The sequence below is a fragment of the Kogia breviceps genome, chromosome 18, assembly GCF_026419965.1.
Source record: "Kogia breviceps isolate mKogBre1 chromosome 18, mKogBre1 haplotype 1, whole genome shotgun sequence".
Lineage (NCBI taxonomy): Eukaryota > Metazoa > Chordata > Mammalia > Artiodactyla > Physeteridae > Kogia > Kogia breviceps.
Window position 1 is genome coordinate 363,026 of NC_081327.1, and position 24,521 is coordinate 387,546.

General features: G+C 48.6%; 1 protein-coding gene and 1 non-coding gene across 7 annotated transcripts; both read right to left on the reverse strand.

The window, feature by feature from the left end:
* Positions 1 to 563: 563 nt before the first annotated feature.
* On the reverse strand, positions 564 to 23,406 carry ZNF274 (zinc finger protein 274). 6 transcript variants are annotated; one of them, XM_067019892.1, is made up of 8 exons: positions 23,050 to 23,406; positions 22,552 to 22,627; positions 21,690 to 21,816; positions 20,833 to 20,928; positions 6,502 to 6,984; positions 3,504 to 3,595; positions 2,334 to 2,460; positions 564 to 1,907 (listed from the first exon to the last, which is right to left on the reverse strand). In XM_067019892.1, exons 2-8 carry the CDS (start codon positions 22,582 to 22,584, stop codon positions 994 to 996), a joined length of 1,872 nt encoding a protein of 623 aa, XP_066875993.1. In that variant the 5' UTR covers positions 22,585 to 22,627; positions 23,050 to 23,406; the 3' UTR covers positions 564 to 993. The 6 variants fall into 6 exon arrangements, with proteins under 6 accessions (XP_066875993.1, XP_058900580.1, XP_066875995.1 ...); XM_059044597.2 differs by having other exon boundaries at positions 22,731 to 23,088; XM_067019894.1 differs by lacking the exon at positions 20,833 to 20,928 and having other exon boundaries at positions 23,050 to 23,139.
* LOC131745672 (U6 spliceosomal RNA) lies at positions 14,923 to 15,028 on the reverse strand. The gene has a single exon (XR_009332405.1). It is a non-coding gene; the product is annotated as a U6 spliceosomal RNA (small nuclear RNA).
* Positions 23,407 to 24,521: the final 1,115 nt, after the last annotated feature.

Genomic DNA, 24,521 nt, shown 5'->3' on the forward strand with positions numbered 1-24,521 from the left:
TTAACCACTGGACCACCAGGGAAGTCGCATGTATATTCAAATCCTGCATCATTTCTTCCTACGTTAAGGGACGTGGAAACTCTTCCATTCACCTCAGAGATGAGTTTCTCTGACCTTCTGAAGCAGTCAACTTATGATATTAAGTTAGCCATAGCCTTAAATCTTTCCTAACTCAGCATTTATTACCTTCAGGTTTCTTTTAGTGAGAGTGGTGAGTACAGAGGCTCCTGCCATGAGACTAGGGCAGTGCTGGCCCTCCTGGTGGAATCATCCACCATTCCCTTGGTTGATCATCTCCAGCTCATCATCCGGGCTCCTCATATAATCCTGACAGATGTCCATCCATCTGAAGGAGGTTTGTGCAACCACCTGCCCTGCCACCTGCCGACCATGCTCCCAGGGCACTTCCTTCACCTGCCTCGGCGCCCACTCCCCTTATCTACCCCAGCACAACTTCCCAGGTCTACCCAGGGCCCAACCCTTTTGTTTTAACATTGCTTCTTTTAATCAAGTCATTAGTGAAAAGACGTTTAATCAAATAGGTGAGAAAAAACACACAGAGATCCTACCACAGAAATATATAGTTTATTTATCTATGTTCTCTTCCAATCCTTGTCCATATGCATAAATACTTTACGACAAATATAATATCAGTGCACAGACTTTTTGGTACCTGGCTTTTTAAACTTAGATTATAAGCATTTTCAGGTTTCACTAATATCACTTTTAATAACCAATGAACAAACAAATTAAAATGGCAAATCAACTGAGTGAAAAATTAAATGTTTTTCCAACTGACGTATTCATTCGAGATACTCCCCACTGCTTTTCTTACTGACTTACGTGCACGGCGTTCTCCCTGGTCATCCTTTGGTCTTGAGAACTTCATCACTCAAGGCTTTCCACATTCAGTCCCGAACCCCAACCAGGCTCACTCATGTGACACTGCAGGATCAGGCTGCAAAGGCGATGTCTCTTCACCTGGCTTGAGCGCTACGAGGTAGGCTGTTTCTTCTTGCATTTCACCCCGCTGTGTGTTTTCTGATGCCCTATCAGGTGCGAGCTCTGGGTGAAGGCCTTTCCGCACTTGTTACAGGTGTAGGGGCGCTCGCCGGTGTGAGTCCTCTGATGCCTGATGAGGTGGGAGCTCTGGCGGAAGGCTTTTCCGCAGTCCTGACATGAGTAGGGCTTGGCCCCAGTGTGAGTCCGCAGGTGCTGGGAGATGGCCGAGCGGTCGTTGAAAGTCCTTCCACACTCGTGACACTCAAAGGGTCTCTCCCCAGTGTGAACCCTCTGATGCTGCGTGAGGGAGGAGCTCTGCACGAATGCCTTCCCGCAGTCCGGACACACGTAGGGCTTCTCTCCCGTGTGGATCTTTTTATGCACGGAGAAGTACCTGGGGTTCCGGAAGGTTTTCCCGCATTCGCTGCATCGGCACACCTGGCTTCCTTTGTGAATTCGTGTAAACGTGATCTGCTGAGTACTCCGGGGTAAGGTTCTCCCACAGCTCCCGCTCTCCTGGGCCTTTCCCCGGCTGCAGCTCTTCTGATGAAGTTTTACACAGGGGTTGTGTGTCATCTTTTTGACCCTGGGGTCACGCTTGCGCAAGCGTTTTCTAGGAATGGTCTTCTGGAGGGAGATGCGGCTTGTGTCGGGACCTGTGCTCGCCTGGGGTTTGGGGCTTTCACCGGGTGGCTTCTGAGGGAGGGTTTTTTCCTGAGTGAGCACTACTGGTTTCAACGCCGTGTCCAAGACCTCCGGGGCCCCAGCCTGCAAGGTGTCTCCTGAGGCAGAGGGCTGGGCGTCATCCCTCGAGAATTCCTCCACTTTCAGGTGGCAGGCTGGCTCTTCCTCAGGCATGTTGGGGTTTGGAGTTAACTGTTTGCTTTCCAGAGTGGTCTCCCACCCTGAAAGAAACACAAAGGTACAGACACTGTAAACAGAAAGTGCTAAAACGGGTCGACAGTACAACATAATTGAATACCCAGAAGCTGTGTTTTCCCCCAGGTACAGTCATGCACCCTGGGGAGGGAGACTGAAAACAGTGACGCAGCAAAGGGTGGCACAGCGAGCTCGGGCCAGGCCTGCGAGTGCCTCCCAGCTCTCAGGGTCCTTGTTCTCATGCACCCGCAGGGCGGACGGCAAACCGGTCCTTCACTGGACCCGAGGCTGCCTCTGTTCATATGAGCCCCACCCCTCCAGATGCACAGTGTCGGCTAAAGGCCCTGGACGGTGCAGGGGACTCGAGGGCATGTCCAGGGCCCAGAGAGGGTGTAAGCCCTGACTCAGAGCCCCCGTGGCATCCCAGTCCCGGAAGCGTGGAGGGGCCTTACCCACAGAGACCAGGTGTCCAAAGGTCTCCAGCATCACGTCGTGGTACTCGGTCCTCTGTGTCGGGTCCAGCAGCCCCCACTCCTCCCTGCTGAAGTCCACAGCCACGTCCAGGAAGGTCACCGGTTCCTGCAATGTCACACACCTTGTATTTCAGCAGGAGGGTCAGGGAGTCCTTGGCGGGGACAGAAGAGAGGCTGGCGGGGACATTCCGACAGAGCTCGCTGTGCTGGGGATGCCCCAGCTTTGGGGTTTGCCTGGAAACACTGACTGGGGCCTGTAAAAAGTCCAATGGGTCTGTTCTCACAAAACCAGAGTCTGGGGCCCAGGCTGGAGGAAGAGCCCTACTTCACAAGGAACTACAAAGTGCCACAAACAAACTGCCTCTACCCTTTCCCCATGACTTCCCACCGGAGACCACGCCTCGAGCCGGCCTTGCCCCTCCCTGGGCATACCCCATTCTGGAACAGCCCCTCCCCGTGGGGACAGGGGTTGCCTGGGGGTGGGGCGGCTGCCTGGGCCGCACCATGATGAGTCCTTTCTGAGGACCTGACCAGCACTCCAGGAGGAAGAGGCTTCCCACCACCCTCTGTCTGGATCTGGGAGGCATTCTGCCCAAAAGGGGCAGAGCCTGCTTGAGAAAGAAGAGGCAGGAGCCCCTGAATACAGCTGTGCCTGAAGCCTGTCCCAGACCACTCATTACATGAGAGCCGATATATTCACTCCTATGCTCAAGCGAAATGTAGCCCCGACCAAGGTCACATAGACACCATCACTGGCTGCTCTCTAAGCCTCAACAGTCAGCAAGACAGGTCCAGTCCTATTTCATCTACACCCCAGCTCTGATTATTTTGAAGCAAATCCCAGGCTTTGTTTCAGTTATAAACACCCAGCTCTGCGTTTCTGAAGGATGAAGCCTCTTTTGTTCTAACTGGGATCCAGCCTTGATCTGGACGCCTGGGCCCCAGGCTGTGAACGCTTGGCCCCTCCCCCTCTTCCCCGCCAGATTTCCTGACTCCTGGTCACTGTGCCCTGCTGTGGTCTCCAATGACACCACAGTCGCTGGAGGGCAGGCCTGCCATTCATGCTCAGCAACTCTGAAAGGCCTGCCTGTGGGAGGCCTGTGGGGGATGCTGGGACCAGAGAAGGAAAGGGTGAAACTCCCCACTCACCTCAGGCAGTGCCTTGGCCAGCCTGGTGGCCATGTCCTCCTCCTGCTGAGCTGTGGTCTGGAGAGAGCTGGTGGGGCCCTGGGTGGGCGGTGCTGGGAAGAGACAGCAGCGCAGGGTTAGGTGGGGCAAGGACAGCCCGCGTCTGTCTCCGGGACCCATAGCTTATTGTGCCCCCCGTTCTTCTCTCAAAGCCTGTGCCCAAATCCCCATGTGTGGGACCACAGGGCACCACTGTCCCCACTGCGGGTCCCACCCACTCCCCCTCCAAGGACTGTTCCGGACCCAGTCCCTCCACTGAAGTAGCTGCCTCACCTCCACGTTCACCTCAGCGGCTAGCCTCACACCTTCTCCTCAGAGACAAAGACCCCATTTCTGGCCTCCACGTCCTCCACCCCTTCCTCCTTCCTTCCTGCTACCCCACAGAGTGGGGTACTTCCCCTGGCCCCAGGACCAGACTCATTCCCCTAAATCCATCTTGATGCAAATTTTACCAAGTTTCTTCCACCTCAGAAAACAGCTCTGCCTGGCTTTATGGCCCCTCTTGACCATGGCTCTTTGATGTCTGACTTTCCTTATGTGTCCCCACATGGTCCTTAGGCTTCTATAATGACGATGCCACCCCACTATCAAGGGGGACACATGATGGTGACCCAGGCTGGCCCACCAGGCCGTTGCTTCCTCCTGGCCAAAATGATTGGATCAGGGATGAACGTGGGCCCCCCAGCCAGCCAATAAGAGCCAAAGGGGCATCTGTTAGAACATTTAGGAAAGAGAAATTCCACCCTGGGAGTCCCTACATGGAAACAGTGTCTTTGGGTGAAGCCATCAAGAGGCCAGCAGAAGTATGATATAGCAGAGAGGACGAGTCCTGAAGATGTGTGGAGCTGCTGGGTCTAGCCATGCCTGAAGCTGGATCACCCTTGGATTTTTTTCAATATATTGTCCTTCTCCCTTAGGCCACTCTGTGTAAGGCTTGTGGCAGTCATGCCCAAGAGGTTCAATGGACATGCTGACCACAAACGCAGGACTCATAGGGTTCCCTGGAAGGCCTCTTTCATCATCCCCTGTAACACTAATTGGTTTCATTCACACCTCACCGCCTTTCATCTCGATGACCTCGACAACTGCCTCCTTGGTACCTATATTAGTTTCTTAGTGCTGCTGTAACAAGCTGCCATGCCAGTGGCTCAAAATAACACACATTTGCTGTCTTACAATTATGGAGATGAGAAGCCTGACACAAGCCTCACAGGGCTAAAATCAAAGTGTTTACAGGGCTGCATTCCTTCCAGAGGCGTCGGGGAGAACATACTCCTTGCTCCTTCCAGTTTTTAGAGGCTATGTAAACTACATGGCTTGTGACACTTGCCTTGTATCACCCCTGCCTCATTTTTCACATCTCCTATTCTGACTCTGACCCTCCTACCTGCCTCTCATAAGGACCCTCATGACATTCGGCACATCCAAATAATCCAGGATAATCCAGCCACCTCAAGATTCTTAACTTAATCACACATGCGAAGTGCCTTTTGCCATGTGAGGTTCAAGGGGTTCCAGTGTGGATAATTGTGGGGCCCTCACCCTGCAGACAACAGCACCCCAGACTCGGTGCCTGTGGAAGAGACCACTCCCACTGCCGCCTGCCCCTCTCCTTCCCCGCACCTGCTTCTCCAGGAAGCCCTCTTTTCTGAATCCCACCATCCAGCCTCATATTCCCCCCTCCTCCTCAAGCATCAAAATCAGCCAATCATTCATTCACTCAAGAAACATCTTCCAGGTACCCGTCACAACAGACACAGAAAGTGGTGTCCGTGCTCCACGGAACCCAGCCTGATGGACATCAAGCCTCATGGAGGCTGGCTCCCAAATACATCCTGAACCTGTGCCGTCGCCCTGGCCCACCACCACCGTTACCCTCTCTACCCCACCACCATCAAACACATGTTCATTTGCCAGACTCCCGTCTTTCTTGCTAGCTCGGAGGCTTGTTGAGCTCATAAGTCCACGAGTTCTGTCTATCTCGGTCACCACTTTATCCACAGCCTCCACTGAGTGTATGATGTTAGAAGGCACACCAGGGGACTTCCCTGGTGGCACAGTGGTTAAGACTCCACACTCCCAAAGCAGGGGGCCCAGGTTGGATCCCTGGTCAGGGAACTAGATCCCACATGCATGCCGCAGCTAACAGCTTGCATGCTGTCACTAAAGAGCCCGCCTGCCACAACTAAGGAGCCTGCAAGCCGCAATTAAGGAGCCAACCTGCCGCAACTAAGCCCCATTGTAACCAAATAGTAAAATAAATAAATAAATATTTTTAAAAAAGAGAGAGAGAAGGAGTACCAGAAATACAAAACCTGTGTGACTGATATTGATATGGCAGGGATCTTAGAGGGATCTGCTGGCTTCCATCAGAAATGTGTGGAGGGGGCTTCCCTGGTGGCGCAGTGGTTGAGAGTCCACCTGCCGAGGCAGGGGACACGGGTTCGTGCCCCGGTCTGGGAGGATCCCACATGCCGCGGCGCGGCTGGGCCCGTGAGCCATGGCCGCTGAGCCTGCGCGTCCGGAGCCTGTGCTCCGCAGCGGTGAGAGGCCCGCATACCACAACAAAACAAAACAAACAAACAAACAAAAAAAAAAAAACAAAAAAAAGAAATGTGTGGAGGGCTCATAAAAGAACGCAGTGCCAGGCCTCATCCAAAGGTTTCAGCAGCTCCGACGTGGGGCCTGAGACCTTCCATTTCCACAAAAGCGTCCAGAGAGGAGGCCATTCTCAGAACCTTGGCCCAGGCATAGTGACAGGTACATCAGCAAGCAAGTATCTAAAGCTCTGATTCAAGAAGTGGGGTTGGGGGAGGGGGGGAAGTAGATGCCCTTGGCGTAGATGGAGTGGGCACCAGCCCTCCCCTCCCCCTCCCAGGAAGCCTGGGGTCCCTTCGCCCTCACCCTCCCAGATGCCTTCACAGGAACTGCTGTCTCCCCACTCTTCCACTGCACTCACCTTCCTCCTCAGAGATCCAGGTTACATCCTCCACCAGGGCTACTGCCTCCTGGCAGTCCACGGGGTGCTGCGACTCCACCCACATCCGGAGCTTCCCGGGCAGCGCGCCCAGGAACTGCTCCAGCACCAGCAGCTCCAGCATCTGCTCCCTGGAGTGCACCTCGGGCCGCAGCCACTGGCGGCACAGCTCACGCAGCCGGGCCAGGGCTTCTCGGGGCCCTGCCGCCTCCTCAAAGCGGAACCTCCGGAACCTCTGGCGAGCGGTCTCAGGGTCAGTTAGATGCTTATCCAGATGCTGAGTGGGCTCCCTGAGGATGACTGGGCTCAGGCCCTCCTCTTCAGCATAGAGGGCGCGGATCTGGGTGTTCCGGGGAAGAGCCACCTCCTCGTTCAGCGTGAGGATTTCAACAACCTCGATCTTCATCAGGGGGCTCCCAGCAGGAAAAGGATGGAACTGAGGGTCCAACTGAGCCTCAGGACACTCTGTAGGTCAAAAGCAGAGCAAGACAGATGGCCAAAAAATGCATGAAAGGTGAGCAACGTCGTTAATCACCAGGAAAATGCAAGTCAAAACCACCGTGAAACACCATTTCATACTCTCTAGGATGGCTATTATCAAAGATGGGTGGTAACAACCGTTGGTGAGGATGTGGAAAGATTGGAACCCTCGTATGCTGTTAGCAGGAATACAGACTGCTACACTACTTTGCAGAACAGTCTGGCAGCTCCTCAAAAAGTTAAACATAGAGTTAAATCATGATCCAGGAGTTTCAATCGAAGAGAATTGAAACCGTGTGTCAACACAAAAACTTGTACAAGAATTTTCACAGCAGCATTATTCATAATTGCCAAAAAGGGAAAACAACTCAAATGTCCATCAAACGATAAATGGACAAACAAAATATGGTCTAGTTATACAGCATGGACCTTGACTACATTATGCTAAGTAGAAGAAGCCAGACACAAAAGGCCCTACTGTATGATTCCATTTATATGAAATGTCCCAAATAGGCAAATATATAGAGACAGAAAGTAGATGAGTGGTTTCCAGGAGATGGAGGAGGTGAAGGGCTTTGGGGTGATGGCTAATGGATACAGGATTTCTTCTTTGGGATGTAGACACTGTTTTTAAGTTAGATCATACTGATGGTTGCACAGCCTTGTGAACATAGTAAAAAACACTGAACTGTATACTTTCAAATGGTGAACTTTATGGTTTATAAATTATATCTCAACGTAGAAGGAAAAAAAAGACCAAGAGATAACAAGAATTATGCCGTATATGCCTGCAGCCATGAGGGGAATAGAACCTGATCCCACCTCCATGGGGGCCAAGAACAAGGATGTCTGGGAAAGGCAGGGACACTGGGTCTTGTCATAGAGTCCACAGAGCATTTGCTGAACAGAACTCCAGGATGGTGCTGAAATGCTAAGGAAAGCTCTCTATAACTCCAAGAAGAAATGCTAATTCTATGACTTAAGAGATTAAAAAAAATAAATTTAAAAAAGTAACACAGACTATGATTTATTTTTGGTTAGATTTGTTTTATAGAGTTTTCTTTTTGACCCCAAGCCAATCATCTCCAATCAGAACCTTCTCCTTTTTTCCACTATGAATCTTTCCACTCCCAGCCTGCCTTAGTCTCTACCAAACATAAGGGACGGTGGCTGACCCCCTTGCTAGGGTGGGCTCTGAGTAAGTAGCCTCTGCATGTCCTCCTCTGAGTGGTCTTTATTTCCACAACACTCACTTCCTAGCAATGTGGTAAATGATGGAATAAAACTGGAAGACACAGGTAGTGTTAAAACACAGGTCAAGAAAATTGTGAGATTCCCATGTAAGCATTAAAAATATTAATACACTGGTTTTAGGGGGATTATGACAACATACAAATGTTCCTGTCACATGAAGTAAAAAGCAGAACAGGAAATTACTATTGAATGAGTCCCCCTAAAACCGATTCCCCTGCCGAGTCTATGATTAACCTCTGTTATCCAAAACTTTATCCCCTTTCTTGAAGTCCCTGCTGACCTCAATCCTGTGCTAACTGAACATCAATCAACCAGTGTCAGATGACCAAGACTGCTGTAATTGATAATATCATTAAAGTACAAATTCAAGTTGTCTCTTCACGGTAATAGGAGCTAACAGATTCTGGAACCATGGACCACCTGGCCAGAGAATCCTGAACCAGAGACATGATGACTTCTAAATCCACGATTAAGTAATGTCACAAAACGATGATTAACCCTAGACTCTCAGTTCTTCCTTTAAAACACTCCTAAGTCAAAGACCAAGTTGGAGTGGATCTGAGACCTGTCTCCACGCAATGAACCCTTTGCTGCAAACTCCTGCTGTCAGAATTTGGCTTTCTATGCCTGGAGCACAGGAGCAACTTTGCTCACACTGCTGTGGAGTAACTGCAATTGCGTTAAACAAAAAAAAAAAAAAAAAAAAAAGACTCAGGAAGCGATTAGGAGCAGCGGCTCCCTGCATACGCTGCCTCTGTGTTTTTCCTCGCCGTCTGCAGCCTCCCAAGCACCTGCCACAACGGCCACTGGGCGCACTTATCAGACAGCGTTGGCTGCTGGGGAGCTGGCTTTGGCAGAGTCCGCGGAGCGCGCCCGGCCCCTCCTCCAAAGGGTGAAGCGGTAAAAAGTCCATGCCCCACCCACCCATCCCCATCCTGAAGCCTCACTCGCTCTTCTCAGAGCTCCAGGAGCGCGGGGCCGCGACTTCCGGCCTGGACGGAAGTGCGTCAGGCACCCTCCTCACTACAATTCCCAGGAGTCTCCACGCCGCGGACTTCCGGCCCCGCCATGTTGAGGGTTTGGGTTCGCCTGAGGCCCTTGGCAGGATGGCGGCCGCTCGGCTAGTGGTGGGGCTCTCGCCTCTGGCCTCCACTCGCGTTCTCTCTCCCGGTCTCCCCGGCGACGGTGGACGCGTCCTGGGGCGACGCCGGCGCAGCCTCCACACACACCTTCCCGAGCTGCAGGTCTTCCCCGTTGGGTGACGCGGGGTGAGGGGAGCGCGGCCGCTTTCCCCGAGAGCAACGAGCACCCGGATTCTTCACCCACTTTCCTCCCCCGCCTCCACATTCTTCCCCTGTCTCCTTACGGCTCGTCTTCCCTTCTCGGAATTTCCTGACTACACACTTCGGGTCGGCGGCGGCCTCCACGGACCTCACGGGCGTTGCCCGTTGCTGGCGCGCGATCCGAGGAGTGAGTCAGCTCGCGGTCAGGAGTCGCCCAGTGCCGGGTGGGGCCGCCCCGCCACCCCAGACTGGCCTTGGGCGCTCCAGGGTTGAAAAACAGGTCCTGGGCCATACAGTGACTTATCGGCCGCTGCCAGTCACTTCTTTCCTACGTTTAAAGTGGCTGTTTCCTTGATAAAAATCATGACAGGCATTTGATCTCCCATTTCTAACCTCTTCCCCCCACTTCCTCCCAAATAAGGTTTTGAGTTAGTTTCATCGGGAGGCTTCCCCGCCTAATTCATATCTGCGTTATCTTGAGCATTTAGTTCCCTTCCTGTTCCTTAGGATTTCTGGAGAGTTTTCTCCATCCCCCCCCCACCCAACCCCCACCCGGTCATTCTTGATTTGAAAGCTTAGTTCACTTTTCTTTCACTTACAGCTCTTATGGCTTGGTTGGAATTTCTCTCTGAGGATAACCTGGGAAGCCAGGGATAGGAGTTTACCAGAATCTCAGCAACACTGGCCTGAGAAGCAGCCCCCACAAGGGGTGGGCGTGGGGCTCCCTAGCGCCTCTGTGCTGGGGCAAAGGCACCATTTTGAGCAATAATCATGCATGACACTTAAGAACAAACTTAATTCTCCGTATTGCTTCATAGCTTTTTAACTTCTGAAATTTCCGTTTTGTACTCCTTGGTTAATCAGGAATTTTTATTTAATGCTTTCTCCTTTAAAAAAAACACGTTGGGGGGCTTCCCTGGTGGCGCAGTGGTTGAGAGTCCGCCTGCGGATGCGGGGGACGCGGGTTCGTGCCCCGGTCCGGGAGGATCCACGTGCCGCGGAGCGGCTGGGCCCGTGAGCGATGGCCGCTGGGCCTGCGCGTCCGGAGCCTGTGCTCCGCGGCGGCGGGAGAGGCCACAAGAGTGAAAGAAAGGCCCGCGTACCGCAAAAAAAAAAACCCAAAAAACACGTTGGGTTCTTTTTATTCTACTTCATCTCCTCTATCCTCACCCCTTCTCCTTTAATCTTGATCATATATTTACTTTCTCCTCTTATCCTCGGGGGCAGGAGGGTGTTTTCTTAGAATCTTGCATTGAATGCTCACTTAGAATGTTAACTGTTTTAAACTGTAGAGCTTGTCTGGGTTTGAATGTCAGGAACTCTGCCGATGTTTTTGGTGCTGAGAGTCCAGTATATCCGCCCTCTCCCTGCTGTAGCAGCCCTTCAGGCGGACACTGGTTCTGCAGTTGTCATAAAGCACCTAGTGGGTGCTCTGCAGTATGTGAGATGGCCACAAGCCTCTAAACCCATGGGTAAATGTCATCCTAGGCACGTCTCATCTCTTGGACCACTCCCCCAAACCTCTAAGGTAATCTTCTGGGCTGTCCGTTCCAGAAAAGTATTCGCCCCACTTGACAGCTGTGTTTACCAGCTAACAACGCTGAAACGGGATCCCCACCTCACTGAGGCAAGGCTGAGTGACCCACCCACTTACCCACCTACCTGCCTGGGGCTGCATAAAGTTATCCCTATCAGCTGCAGCTCCAAGTACAGGCTTTCAACCCACCAGCTGAATAACCCTGGGGGGAATTTGGGCAATTTAGTCCCCTCCCCTGCGACTCCCTATCTAGCTAGGGGGCTATTACACAAATTCACTGAGCCTTTGGGCAAGGGGCTTAATTATTAATTAATTAATTATTAATTCTTTGGGGCCTCAGTTTCCCCTAAGTCCTAAGTGATTAGGCACCTAAAGCCAGTACTGCATGAACAGTACTGGTACTGCTGATGGGAGCTGTTTTCTTCTTCTAATTACCGTTTTCTTCTCTCATGTTCTCTCTGCTCCCTCCTTTCCAGGTAAGCTGTCTCCTTCATAGTGCCCACTTTCCTAGTGAACGCGGACTGATTAACCAGGTACACTAGGGCTACCAGTCCACAAACATAATAGTAACTAATTACAATGATCTTTTACCAGCTTGCTGGGGGGCAGGGGCAGGGTCAGCTCCCCTATCCCTCTTCCTCCTTGTCCAGGATGCGCCCAGCTCTCACCCTTTCTCCTTTCCCCATCACTCTTTTCAGCTCTGCTGGGCACCCTGCTATATCGCCTTCTAAACGTGTCTCCCCCACTGCACTGCTAAGGCTGCTAACTGGGTCCTGTGCATCGGAAACCCCTAGGCCAGACCCAGAGGAGGATCTGCAAAAGCCACTTATGAGGATCTTTACATCAGTCAAAGTCTTTGAATCAGTAACAGTAGCTACCATTTCATGAAGGCCCCCCAGGACCTGGGCTTTTACACCATCACAGCCCCACTAAGCAATAGCGTCCAGCCTTTACACAAAAGAAATCCATGCTGGGAAAGGATAGGAACCTGCCCAAGGCCACACACTGGGAAAGGGAGCAGCTGGAATCCAAACCCTCTTCTTTTATGCCCTTTACACCAAAGAGGGCTTCACACAGCAACTATCTTACTTTTCCTCAAACGTGCCCAAATGTGTCTCATCCAGAAGTCATTGCACTTGCCTGACAGTCTCTCCTAGCATCTCCACCTGGTTCTCCTTCCCCATCCAGCTCTCAGCTCAGATGTCATCATCTCAGAGCTATCTTCCTGCCCAGTTCTAAACTAGTATTGCCCACCCACGCTTCTCCACTCCCTGATAGATATCCTATTGTTTCATTTTTCGTCATAGCACTGATTGCCACCTTAAAGTATATGACTCACTAATTTCTCTCTCCACCTTCTCTAGAACAGCACTGCCTAGTGGAACTTTCTTTGAAGGAAATGTTCTAGAACTGCACTGTCCAACATAGTAGCCATTAGCTGCAGGTGACCAGTGAACATTTGAAAGATGGCCAGTACGACTAAGGAACTGACTGGTAAGTTCATTTTAGTCAGTTTACATTTAATCAGCCACACGTGCTAGTGGCTACTCTGGAATGAATGTAAGCCCAGTGAGACAGGGGGCCTTTCCACCCTGTTCATCGTGGTGACCCACCCCTATGACAGTACTTGGCATTTTGGCAGGTGCTCAAGCAGTATTTGTTGACACAACACAGCTACTAAGTGCCTTGGTGAATGGTTCACCGAGACATTTGGGCCTTTTAGTCTTATGTCTGGATTTACCCATATTTGACATTTCAGGAAATCTTACTGGCACTGTGAGTGTCCCATCTGAAGTTATCATGGGAGGATGGCTGCTGCTACAAAGTTCCCATCTTGTACTTAGGAGCCTAAAGCAGGCCATGGGGTAAAAGGACACTTGGTTTGCACCCCACCTGCTTCTTCCCAGACCAGCCAGGTCAGGGACTTGCATTCATGCTCCCACAGCAGCACTTCTGTGGAGGACTTATAGGACTTAAGAAAGGGACTTCACACACTTCTAGCCTTTGTAAGCCTTCGAAACAAGTCAATGCTTTTACAGTACTTAAGTCTTCCATGGCATTCTAACATAACTTTCTCCAAATAGAGCCTGCTCATTAACAATTTATTCTTAGGTTCCATTTCAAAAAAGCATCACTCACAAAACCTTTCCTCTATCTGTGTTAAATTGGTTATTCCTGGTATAAGCCAGAGCTATTAGCTTCTGTATTTTGCAATCTGTTGCAACTGCTCAACTCTTATAACTATTTCAGAGGATTAGCTTTTTTTAAAAAAGGTGTTAATTGTTACAAGTTACAAATATTTCCTCCTTTTGAATATTTTTCTCATTTTGTGCTTTGGTGAGAACGATGCTACATATACATTGCAGAAAGAACCTGTTAACATATCACCCTGTGTTGTCATTGAGTAGCTCATGTTCCATGAAAACTATCTTTTAACAGGAAGCTGGAAAATATTCACTGCCCAGGTCAGTATAGAAACAAAACTGGCCACTTTGTTCTAAGAAAAAGTTGGTTTTAACATTTTTCCTGGGACCAATTTTGCCAACTTTACACTTTTCCAGAAATCTTTCCATCTTATTGTTGGTTCATTCCTGTACTCAACAAATAATTACTGAGCACCTACATTGTGGCAGGAACTGGTGATATAGCAGGAAGAAGATAGTTGTTTCCATTTTATAAGCATAGTTACCAGCAGCACCTCTAAAAATGGAAAGTCACCCTCCCACCCAGTTTTCTTCTTGGGAGACAGTTACATCCTATCAGTTTCTATATTCTCCCAATGATAACCAATTGACACATTCATACTTGGTGTGTGTTTGTGTGTATATTTTTAAGGAAAAAAACCCCATGTACATCTATGTATCTTTATATATGTGAAGATAACGTATGTTATAAGATGTACATTTTAAGAAATATATTTCTTGGAGATTGTTTCATATGAGTACATAGAGCTGGCTTATTCTTTATGACAGTTGGGTAAAGTACTATAATGAGAACTACATGTATTGCTGAATATCTGAATAGAGTTTCTTTTCCCTGTATAGGTTTTTAGCTTGCCTTTTATTTATTCTGTCTATCCAGAAAATGGGCTTTTTTTCTTCATTTCTGACTCATTTATTCCTGCTTTCATCTTATTTTCCCTCAAGACTTTTGGAAGTTTTTTTTCACTAAAAAAGGTTTGAGTCAAATGCTTAGTTCATTTATTTTCCTTCTTATTCAGTGAACAGTTAAAGCACTTCAGGCTTTGAAATTACTCCAGGGACTGTATCTGGACACCAGAGAGAGTGGTCCCCAGATATAAGGATTAAGATTACTTGGTCCTAGAGAACACACAGATGGATGGTAACAGATAACATAAAGTATTCTTGAATAAAGACTGCACAGTATGTGACCACACCCTGATAGGCTGGATTCCTACCAAAACATGTTTGATGGTCACTCAAGATTCTAGACTTTTGCCCCGTCCCCAAAGATGTGACCCTCTCAAAGTTCTTTGTAGCAGTATCTTAAGATTTCCCTTTACCATCCCTTACCTACTCTCTTGTCTCAGCCTGGCCTAGTCTTCAGAGTCTCCTCTTTGAAGATTCCCTCTCGTCTCTTGAAAATTTTCCAACCATTTATTCTCTCAACAGTTTCCTGAGTTAGGACGTCAGTCATTGTTCTAGTAACTGGGGACTTACAAGGGAAACTGAAATAATGATGCATGCTCTCACCCATGCTACTTAACACTTGTTCTAGATGTTCAGTTCGGATAGATAATAGAACCCAAATTGGAAAAACAATGTTTTACTATATATTTGTACAGTTGACCCTTCATGTCTGACTATACTACACAACTTTATTTTCTTTTAAAATATGGAACGCTTCATGAATTATATGTCATCCTTATGCAGGGGCCATGCTAATCTTCTCTGTATCGTTCCAGTTTTAGTATATGTGCTGCCAAAGCGAGCACTGGCACTACACCATTTTATATAAGGGACTTGAGCATCTATGGATTTTGGTATCCATAGGAGTGTGAAACAATCCCCCATGGATACCAAGGGATGGCTATCCTTACGTGATCAAAGTTTTGCAGAGTTTGCCTTCCTTATGACCTATCTGATATAAACCTAAATGTCTCATTCTGTTTTAAGTGTGGTTCTCTTCAGTGTAAGTTTTTCTGTTGTTCTGTCAAATAAGGTGAGAGCCAAGATTAATGATTTGCCTGCGCATATTGCATTGAGAGTCTACTCTCATATGAGTCCTCTGATGCTGAACACAATGAGGACTCCTACTGAAGGGCTTCTTGCCAGTGGGTTCTGTGACTCCTGAAACCTTCCTAACACTGATTATTTTCTCGGACACTCTCCAGTATGACTTCTATGATGCTGAAAAAGAGAGCTATTCATGAAACCTTTCCATAGCAGTCATGTTCCCATGATTTCAGAGTTCTCAGATATAATTATTTGGTATAAGAATTTTTCTAAATTGAACAGAACTGGAATTTTTTGTCCAGTATGAATTCTCTCAAATCAGACTTTATCAGGCCAGAAGCCTTTCCTGCTATGATTATATTCCTGAGATTTCTTCCACGTTTGAGTTCTCATGTTGGAAAACTCATGATGAAAAGGACTTCCTCCATTCAGGGTATCCTGTGAGTCTGCATGTGAGTCTCCTGTGTGAGCTTTCTCTTAAAGGCTGAGCTGAGAATAGGCTTTCTCACACTAGTCTTGTTCTTGAAAGAATTATCCTTGGTATAAAACAATTGATTTCCTACATCCCCCACATGTTGGTTTTATATAGCCCATGTGAGTCCTCTCAGGCTACACAAAGGATGAAATCTGGAGAAGAATTTCCTTCTCTTCCTCCCAACAAAAAAATCTTGTACAAGCTGTTTTTTTTCTACTGATGTTTGTACTAATTTGAGAGTTGCCATGTTCATATTTGCAGGGCTCTTCTGCTTAAATTCTTAACCAGTCAAAAAAAGTTAAATATCCTGCAGGCTTTCCTACAATCATGACCTTCAAAATAGTGTCTTTATTGTTTTCCTGATGTTTGAATCTAGATTATGTCTCAAGCTTTCCACCCAAACCACACATATAGTAATACTTTCTTGAAGAACACTGAGTGAGAAGGCAGAAGATTTGAGTGCCATCAAATATTTCTCCACGTCCCTTATCTTCATAGCATCTTTTCAAATTAGTGCCTTCTTGAAGATGAATACCTGTCTTCAGCATTTATCCATTTTCCCTTCTACTTCAACCAATGCCTATGCTGCCATTTTTACTGTCGTGGAGAGCTAAAGACACGTGCAAAACGAGCTGCATCAGAGAGGCCTAGCTTTCATTCAGTTCCAGTTCTCTGCACTGAGGAGAGGCACAGCTACATTAGTACTGGGAGAAAACGACCACTGCAGGAGATGGTTCTCTTAATAGTAAAGCTGGCCATTCCAAACACCTATGATTCCCATGTTTTTATGCACTGCCTCAGGAGGAGGTCCAGGCAGATACATTCAGCTGGCTTCACAAACCTCTACCTGGGTGTTTCTAAGTCCCCTCTCATTCATATTTCATTAACAGAACCAGTCAAGACACGGGAGAGTTCCAAAAACATTTGAATCTAGCTAGGTGAAAGCTATTAGGTAGTTCTTTGTACTAGTCAACTAACTGTCTGCCTAAAATTATTTCAACATAAAAATAAAAACCAAAGAAAACCTCTATTTCCACCCTTCAGAAGTCTCTGCCTTTATCAGACTTAACCACGTCACTGACTAATGCCAAAAATTCCAGAGTCATAATATCGCTGTTCTTGTATTTTTAAAATGAAATACTGATACATTAAAAAATATATATAGTAAATACATGTTAAAAAGAATAGTCACAGGAAATCCCTTGAAGCTTTCACCTATGAGCAGTTCTTGGCAGTTTCCTTTCCTTTGCTCTCTTGGGTCAATTACTCAACTACCCCCACTGAATCCACCTACGAATGGGGAGGAGCCAGCTTCTCCCCAGCCCTGCTGCTACGCTCTCAGGCCAGGTATTGCCACCTCTTCCCTAGATGCTACCACAGCCTGCTGCCTGCTTCCGTCTGTGCCCTTCCATCTTCACAGAGTGAGCTGTGAAAAGCACACCACACGTACTCAACGGAAACCAAACCCGCCTCACAGTGGAAGCCCGGTGTGCTGCCAAACTTAACTTGCATGTCAGTACACCTCGGTTACCTCCTCCCAGCCCAGCGGGTGACTGTCCACTCCCAGAATGTGCCAAGCCTGCTCCATTCTCACAGTAACCCCAAGTGGTGTTTGTATCTGGAAGCTCTTCCCCACCACTCTTACACGTCTGCTTTTTCTTCAGGAATTGGCTTAAATCTCACTCCTGCATTGTCACCTGACCAACTCCTCTAGAGTAATTCCCCATTGCTCCCTACTTTACACCATGTTCTTTTTCTTCTCAGTACTTACCACTATTTGTGTTTACACAGTTATATCTGTGTAGCTTGTTTGTAGAAGGCTGTCATCTATTAGACTAAGGAGTCTACAATGGCAGGGATTATGTTAGGTCTTTGGCTTACTACCTAAGTGTACAGTTTTGTTTTGTTTTGCATAGGACACAAGAGGCCTCCCACAAATATTTGTGAAGTAAAGGGGAGGCAGTGGAGGAAAAAGAAATCACATAAAGGACTCTTTGTGACACAGCAGAAATGTGTTAAGCACCTATCACCTCAGGCCTAGCCTGCAAGTATCCTGGTAAGCCTCCCTGCACAAGGTCTCTCGTTCTGGGGCACCACCCCTGAATCTCCTGTTACCTGTCAAGCCAGCTCCCCTGAGATGTGCAGAACCATAGGCGCCCATTGCCCCCCCAACAGCAGCTAGATTTAGGAAACTATTAGACCATCCAGAATTGCATGGCTGGGAGGTTTGCCTACATGGGACTTAAGTTCCAGAGAGGATGAGACACAGACCTAAGCCAGAGCCACAAAGATGGGAAGAGACCTTAGGAGGCTGGATCAACCAGGGAGAACAGAAACCATGTTGGGTGGATACAAAGTGCTTGTGTTGCTGGGGACCTTCCAGGTCAGGTTTGGTTTAGTGACCTGTGCTCACGGTTAGAAGGGAGGTTTTCATTGTAGAGAATGAAAGGAATGACGTGAATAAGGAAAAGGAAAACAAAATATTAATGTTGAGCCATCAGGCTAACAAAGGAGTCTAGGAAAGGGGGACAAAGAGTCAGTGGAGACTCTAGTCTATGTTGTGGCAAACAGAAGGTCATCACCAAAGATAGGACCAGATGGAGGCTTCACAGATGAAGACTGCCAGGTTGCTCCGAAGCCACTTTCATGAGAGCAGAGAACAACGGTGGGGAGAACACCCAAGGTTCTCCTTACAAAGCCAGTACACTCTGATACAGAAGTGTCCAAAAATAACAAACACAAAGAAGAAAACCACCCACCTCCCCAACCTAATTTATGAATATTGATGCAAAAACCCTAAAAACAAGTTAACAGACACCAGCAACACATTACAAGGGCACTTCTATGATTATGTCACTGTTAATTGTTCAAATGAGAAAATCCCCGTGGTCGCTTTGGAGGGGGGAAATCGGGGCTATTACTAATTTTCATTTATTAGAAAGGGTGAGGTGACTATTTCTTTATCCAGATAAAAACTGATTTGAATCACAGAATCCAGCAGCATGCTTGTCAAAACCCAGAGACTTGCCCTTTTAAGTCTAAGACCAAATATTCAAATCATCACTCTCTTAGCCCAGTGTTTTGGAAATACCAGATATGATGAATGCAATTACATGACCGTGCAAGTGAAGTAAAATAATACAACTGCCTCCTCCTTTATACTTGCTAGTAAGATGACTTTGTACTGAGAAATTAGTGAGACTGTAACAAAACTGTTAAAATAATAAGAGAATTTAGCAGCATGACAGGTTCATCTGCAACAACTACGCAAGACTGCAAGGGAGGATTAACCTGAGCAGATTAACAGCAACTACAGTGAACTCCCAGCAGCACTTGGAAGGCCTGACTAGCACGGTGAGGTGAGCAGATCCCTCTGTACACCTGTGCCAAAACTCAACTGAGACCAGTTCTACATCAAGGAATGTCTGAATCCAATCAAATGTAAGACACATTCTAATAAGATTTTCTCAATGAATCCTGACAAGCTGATGGTGACTGTTCATTTGGTTGAGAACAGATAATAGGTGTGTTCTTTTTTTTTTTTTGCGGTATGCAGGCCTCTCACTGTTGTGGCCTCTCCCGTTGCAGAGCCTGTGTTGCGGAGCACAGGCTCCAGACGCGCAGGCTCAGCGGCCATGGCTCACGGGCCCAGCCGCTCCGCGGCATGTGGGATCCTCCCAGACCGGGGCACGAACCCATGTCCCCTGCATCAGCAGGTGGACTCTCAACCACTGCGCCACCAGGGAAGCCCAGTTGTTTTCCTTTTTTCAAATAATGAGAGGAACTACCATTTATCCAAGTGTGTTGTAAAGTTATAGTAAGTATCAATATGGTGTTTACTCAGACACTGACAGAGACCAAGGGAGCATAAGGGGCCAAGACGGCCTGCACATGATGATGACTATGGGAATTAAGTCTGTGCTAAAGATGGCGTTTCCAACAGTCAGAAGAACCAAGTCAGAAAACAGTGTTGAAAAACCTTGTGCCCCACATCATATACACGAGGAAACCAGTTACAAGGAAACCCAGTTAGAGGAAACGGCTAAAAACCCCCCACAGAAATACCAGAATTGACAAAAGTATTTGTACAACTTGCCTATGTATGACATGAAACCTAGAATAGGACTAAAGACAGATTTGAAAGAAAAAAATATCCGAAATCATAAAACTTCTTTATGGAGACTAGATAAAGGTAAAAGATAAATGTCGGACTGGTATTTGCAGTATTAACATCCATAACATATAGTATATAGAGTCCTCCTGACCACACACACACACAAAAGACAAACCAATAGGAAGAAAAAAGGGAAAATACATAAACAAAAGCAAAAATACAAATGACCTATAAACTTATGAAAATACATGCAACTTCATGAGGGAAATATGAACTAAACTGAACATACCTTTTCCCATCAGATCTGCAAATCTTAAGAGGACTAAAAATCGCTGGTATCTTATGAAAACGAAAAGGAGCTCTCGTGTTCTTGAGCAGCTATATGTATTTTAAAAGATCTTAGCAGTTTGTTGCTACCAGATTTTTTCACTTACATCTTGGTTGATTCTAACTTCCATTTCTAGAAATCCCTACCTACAAAAAACCAACTTGACTGCAAAAAAAAGTATGCGAGGTAGTTTTTTACAACAACTTGAATGTCCATCAAGAGTAAAAAAATCAAATGTGGACTACACTGCATTTGCTAAAATGATTGATGCAGACCTGTCTGCACTGAGAATGGAAACACCCCCCAAAACAAACATGTACCCATAAATGTAAACGTATCTAAAAAACTCTAGCCAGAGACACCAGTTACTGGAGATCACAGGACGGAAGGGCAGTTAGACAGTGAGTGAAGCAGGGTGACAGAGCCCCTGTTGCCATCGTGGCACCGGCAACAGGTTCACGTTCTACCAAGCAGTACACCCCTGATTCTGAAGCCAGAGGAAAATGCAGGGCTTGATTCAGCATGTCTGCAGCTACTCATCACAACACCCCACTGGGGGTTTTCCCCATCCACCTCCTTTTCTAAGACACTAGATCCTCACTAACCAGGACTCCCGTGCCAGGACTCCCATGTGCCTGGTTCTCACCTGAAAAGGTGTCTTGAGGAATTCCTCTCTCCACCGACCAGAGCTCTTCCTCCTCCTCTAACTGAGATACCACATCTGGCTTGGAAAGCTGATGTTCTGCCCAAGGGAAAAGAGACAGTGCTTGGGAGGGTCTGTGTTCAGGAGAAAATACTTTCCTGCTGTAGCAATTCTGCCCCTGTGTTCTCCCCTGCTAGGGCGTGACTTCTGGTCTAGGGCAGTGTTAATAACCCCACCCATCCCATTTGCCAGCTGCTTGCTTTTCTGGACTCTTTTGCCAGTAAAGGAGGCACTGAGACCTGGTTTTGGCCAGCAAGACACAAAGGGAAGTTTGTCAGCTGGGGGCCTAAGGCAGTTTTCTTTCTTTGTAAGTATGACAGCTGTAGAAAGAGAACTAGCCAGGGTTGCCGTCTCTACTTTGCCTTGAACATGGATATGATGCTTGGCATCGCAGCCATGCATATACTAACCTAAGAATGGAAAACTTCACACTAAACGTGGACAGATGGAAAGGATCAGGGTCTCTGATGATACTCCTGAGCTGTCAGACACAGACACCACGTCCTGAAATTCTTGTTACAAACACAGTAAACATCTACTGCAGCAGCTGGAAACATCCCTTATAGACCCACCTCCCTGGTATTCAACGCCTCTGACGGATGGACTAGGTAAAGCTTCAGAAGTTATGTGAAGTTGCCCTTTTCCAATGGGTACAAAGTAAAGCCCTCTCCCTCAGGCTCCAGGGCCTTGACACTTGAACTCGGATCCCTGCAGGCTGAGCCGAAGCAGACACACACTTCAGAGGCACCACATTCGTGCTGCAAAGCGCAGATCTTTATTGACACAGAGGCCATCCTTACCCACTGAGACAAGGTTCCTGTAGTTCTCCAGCAACACCTCCCTGTACAGGGACTTCTGTTCGAGGTCCAGCATTTCCCACTCATCCGGGGTAAAACCCAGGGTCACATCTTCAAAGGTCACTGGTTCCTAAAACCCACAGGTGCGTGTTCAGCCAGGGCCTGTTGTCACCCACGCTGACAGGAAAGGGAGGCTGACTGAGCACATGTAGGCACAATCAACAAGGTGACCTGAGCATTCCAGGTGTGTCTCATCATGAGTTCCTGCATTTGTCTGAAACAGCAAACCCAAGCTTGACCCTATCAGGTCACAGCAAAGAAGACAACCCATGAAGCTGGAGCAGGTTTTTAATTTCTGAAAACCTCTCCATTTTTTATTGACCTGGGGATTCCAGCATTTGTATCAGGGTGTATACCTCCTGCGAGGAGACTGCGTGAGCTGAATCATCAAGCCCCAGCCTTCAGCCCCCATCCACTGCCCGTACTGCTTCTACTTCCTTCACCTGTCAAGGATTTATCCTTAGCTCTCTTCTCTCAGGGACTAAGCTCTAATGCCAAAGTACTGTTTAAATATAAGCGTGATCCCTGCTTAGACATGACAATGCATACCCCCACCCCACCCCCAGTTTAAACGGTAAATTAGTATCCCCCATACTTGAACTTCTATTCTAATCACTCCCTTGGAAAGTAACTTGCTATCCCTCCACTCACTAGGGTCTCTTCTTCCCAGCCACTCCCCCTTCCCTTCCCGAAATGCTACGGGCCCGGGGCATCTCAGGGAAGGTGGTGTCCCACCATCATTCCGCCACCCCCGCTCCCAAATCCAGGGGTAGACTCAGAAACTCATAAAGAAGCCTCTACTCACACGGAACCAGGCCGTCGGAAGCCCGGTGGCCATACCTTCCTCTTCCTCAACGTGTCTCGTGGGAGTGGGCAGAGTCCTGAGAAGGTCGAATTTGGGAGGTGGGAGGGGCGTGAGTGCTATGCCGAGGCCCCCCGCCCCCCTCGGCCCAGTCAACGGGAAATGACAAGTCCATTCCCCACCTCGGAAGACGCCCTAAAGGAATGTCTCCACCTGCTCTTGAACACGCAGAGGGACGGTTTCCCACCTTCCTCACCGAGAGGAAGTCGCCCCCCGCCCTGCCCACAAGCGCCGGGAGGAGGTGGGCCCGCCCGCCGCGCGTCCTCTGGGCCCCGAGTCCCCGACTCCCACTGCCACTAAAGGCCACACGGCGGAAGGACGGCAGGCGAGGCTGGCTCTGGGCTGCTACGATTGTTGTGGCAGGGGCCGCGGCTGGGCGCTCCCCACGGAGCAGCCCTAGAACTGAGCCCCCGACGGGCGCAAGTTTCCCGCCGCACTCACCCCGCGCGCGGCGCACAATGGCGCCCGTCGGCCCGCGGCGAAGTGCGTCAGCGCGCCGGCCTGGACTACAACTCCCAGTCATCCCCGCGGCGCGGTGCGCCCCACCTCGCGGGCGGCGGCCATCTTGGCCGGCCAACTCGGGGCGGCAGGCGAAGCCCAGGCGGCGGAGAGCGCCCTCGGCGGTCCCGCTGGGCAGGAGGAGGCCTTGGGAGGGGCAAGTCTGGCCGTTGGGCCCCAGCACCTGGGTGGGCGGCGACGCAGGCCGGGAGGGATCCACGCCCTGCCACGAGGGCTGCAACGCATTGGGCCGGCTGGAAGTGGAGAAAGGGACGCTTGGGAGGGGCAGGGCCGGAAGTGCTGAGGGGCGGGGCGAGCTTCTGCTCACACCCAACGTAGGGGGAGGCGGGGCGGGCCGGAAGTGCAGAGGGGCGGGGCTAAAGTCCTGCCAAGTTCCGGGAAGAGGGCGGTGCTAAAGGTGCGTCCACGTCTAATGGAGAGGAAAAAGGGGCGGATTGGGAGGGTGGGAAATGTTCTGGAGGCGGGACTGAAATCAGCCAGAGGTCCTGGAAGGAAAAGAGTTACAGGCCTGTCCCAAAGTGTGCAGAGGGTGAGAGTAAATGTCTTACAGGCCCAGGGAGAAGAGTGGGGGTCAGGACTGTCTACTCAAGTTGTGCGAAGGGCAGGGTTAAGTGGACCCAAGGCACAGGGATGGGGGGGGGGGTGGCTGTTGTCTACGGTAAACCAGAGCTAGACGGAAGTTAAAGCGGTGAAAGTAGATTTTATTCAATGAACTATTGCAACCGGGGAAGGGAAACTCCAGTGTAGAACTGAGATCAGTTCTGAATACAACCAGAATAAGTGGGGATTTATGGTCTAGGATTGGGGGAGTGGGATACTGGTGGATAGAAAATGAAGAAAAGGAGACGTCAAGTCTGGGGGAATTCTGGCTGAACCAAGATAATAGGCTTTTTTACTGAAGGCAGGCCCAGGTGCTGGGATATCACCTGGGATAGAGAGTGGGGATGAGTTTGATCAGATATCAAGAGTAGGGAATTCTAGATAAACTGATTTAGGATTCTTGCTAAAATGGGATTCTACGAGGAAGTACACGTATGGGGCTTACTGGGGAGAAGGTTCAGGGTAGCCTGTAAATTGCATGTTTTTTCATTTAGCAAATTAAGCATACTATTTTAATTTACTGTAATTTGATTATATTTTAAAAAATTTCTGAACAAATGTTAACTATTATGCATGTAAAATGTCAAAAATGTTATGCGTCACGTTTGCATACAGGACCCTAATCCTTTGTTCTAAGCCTTCAGGGCCAGAAGTATTTTGGAATTCACAAGCATTTGGATTTTAGCAGTACAGTAAGGTGCATACACTGCGCAATATGTAACATCCCAACAGGTCTGGGGCAGCGTCTGGGTATATCTGTATCAAAATATATGAGGAGTCCCACTAAGTTAGAG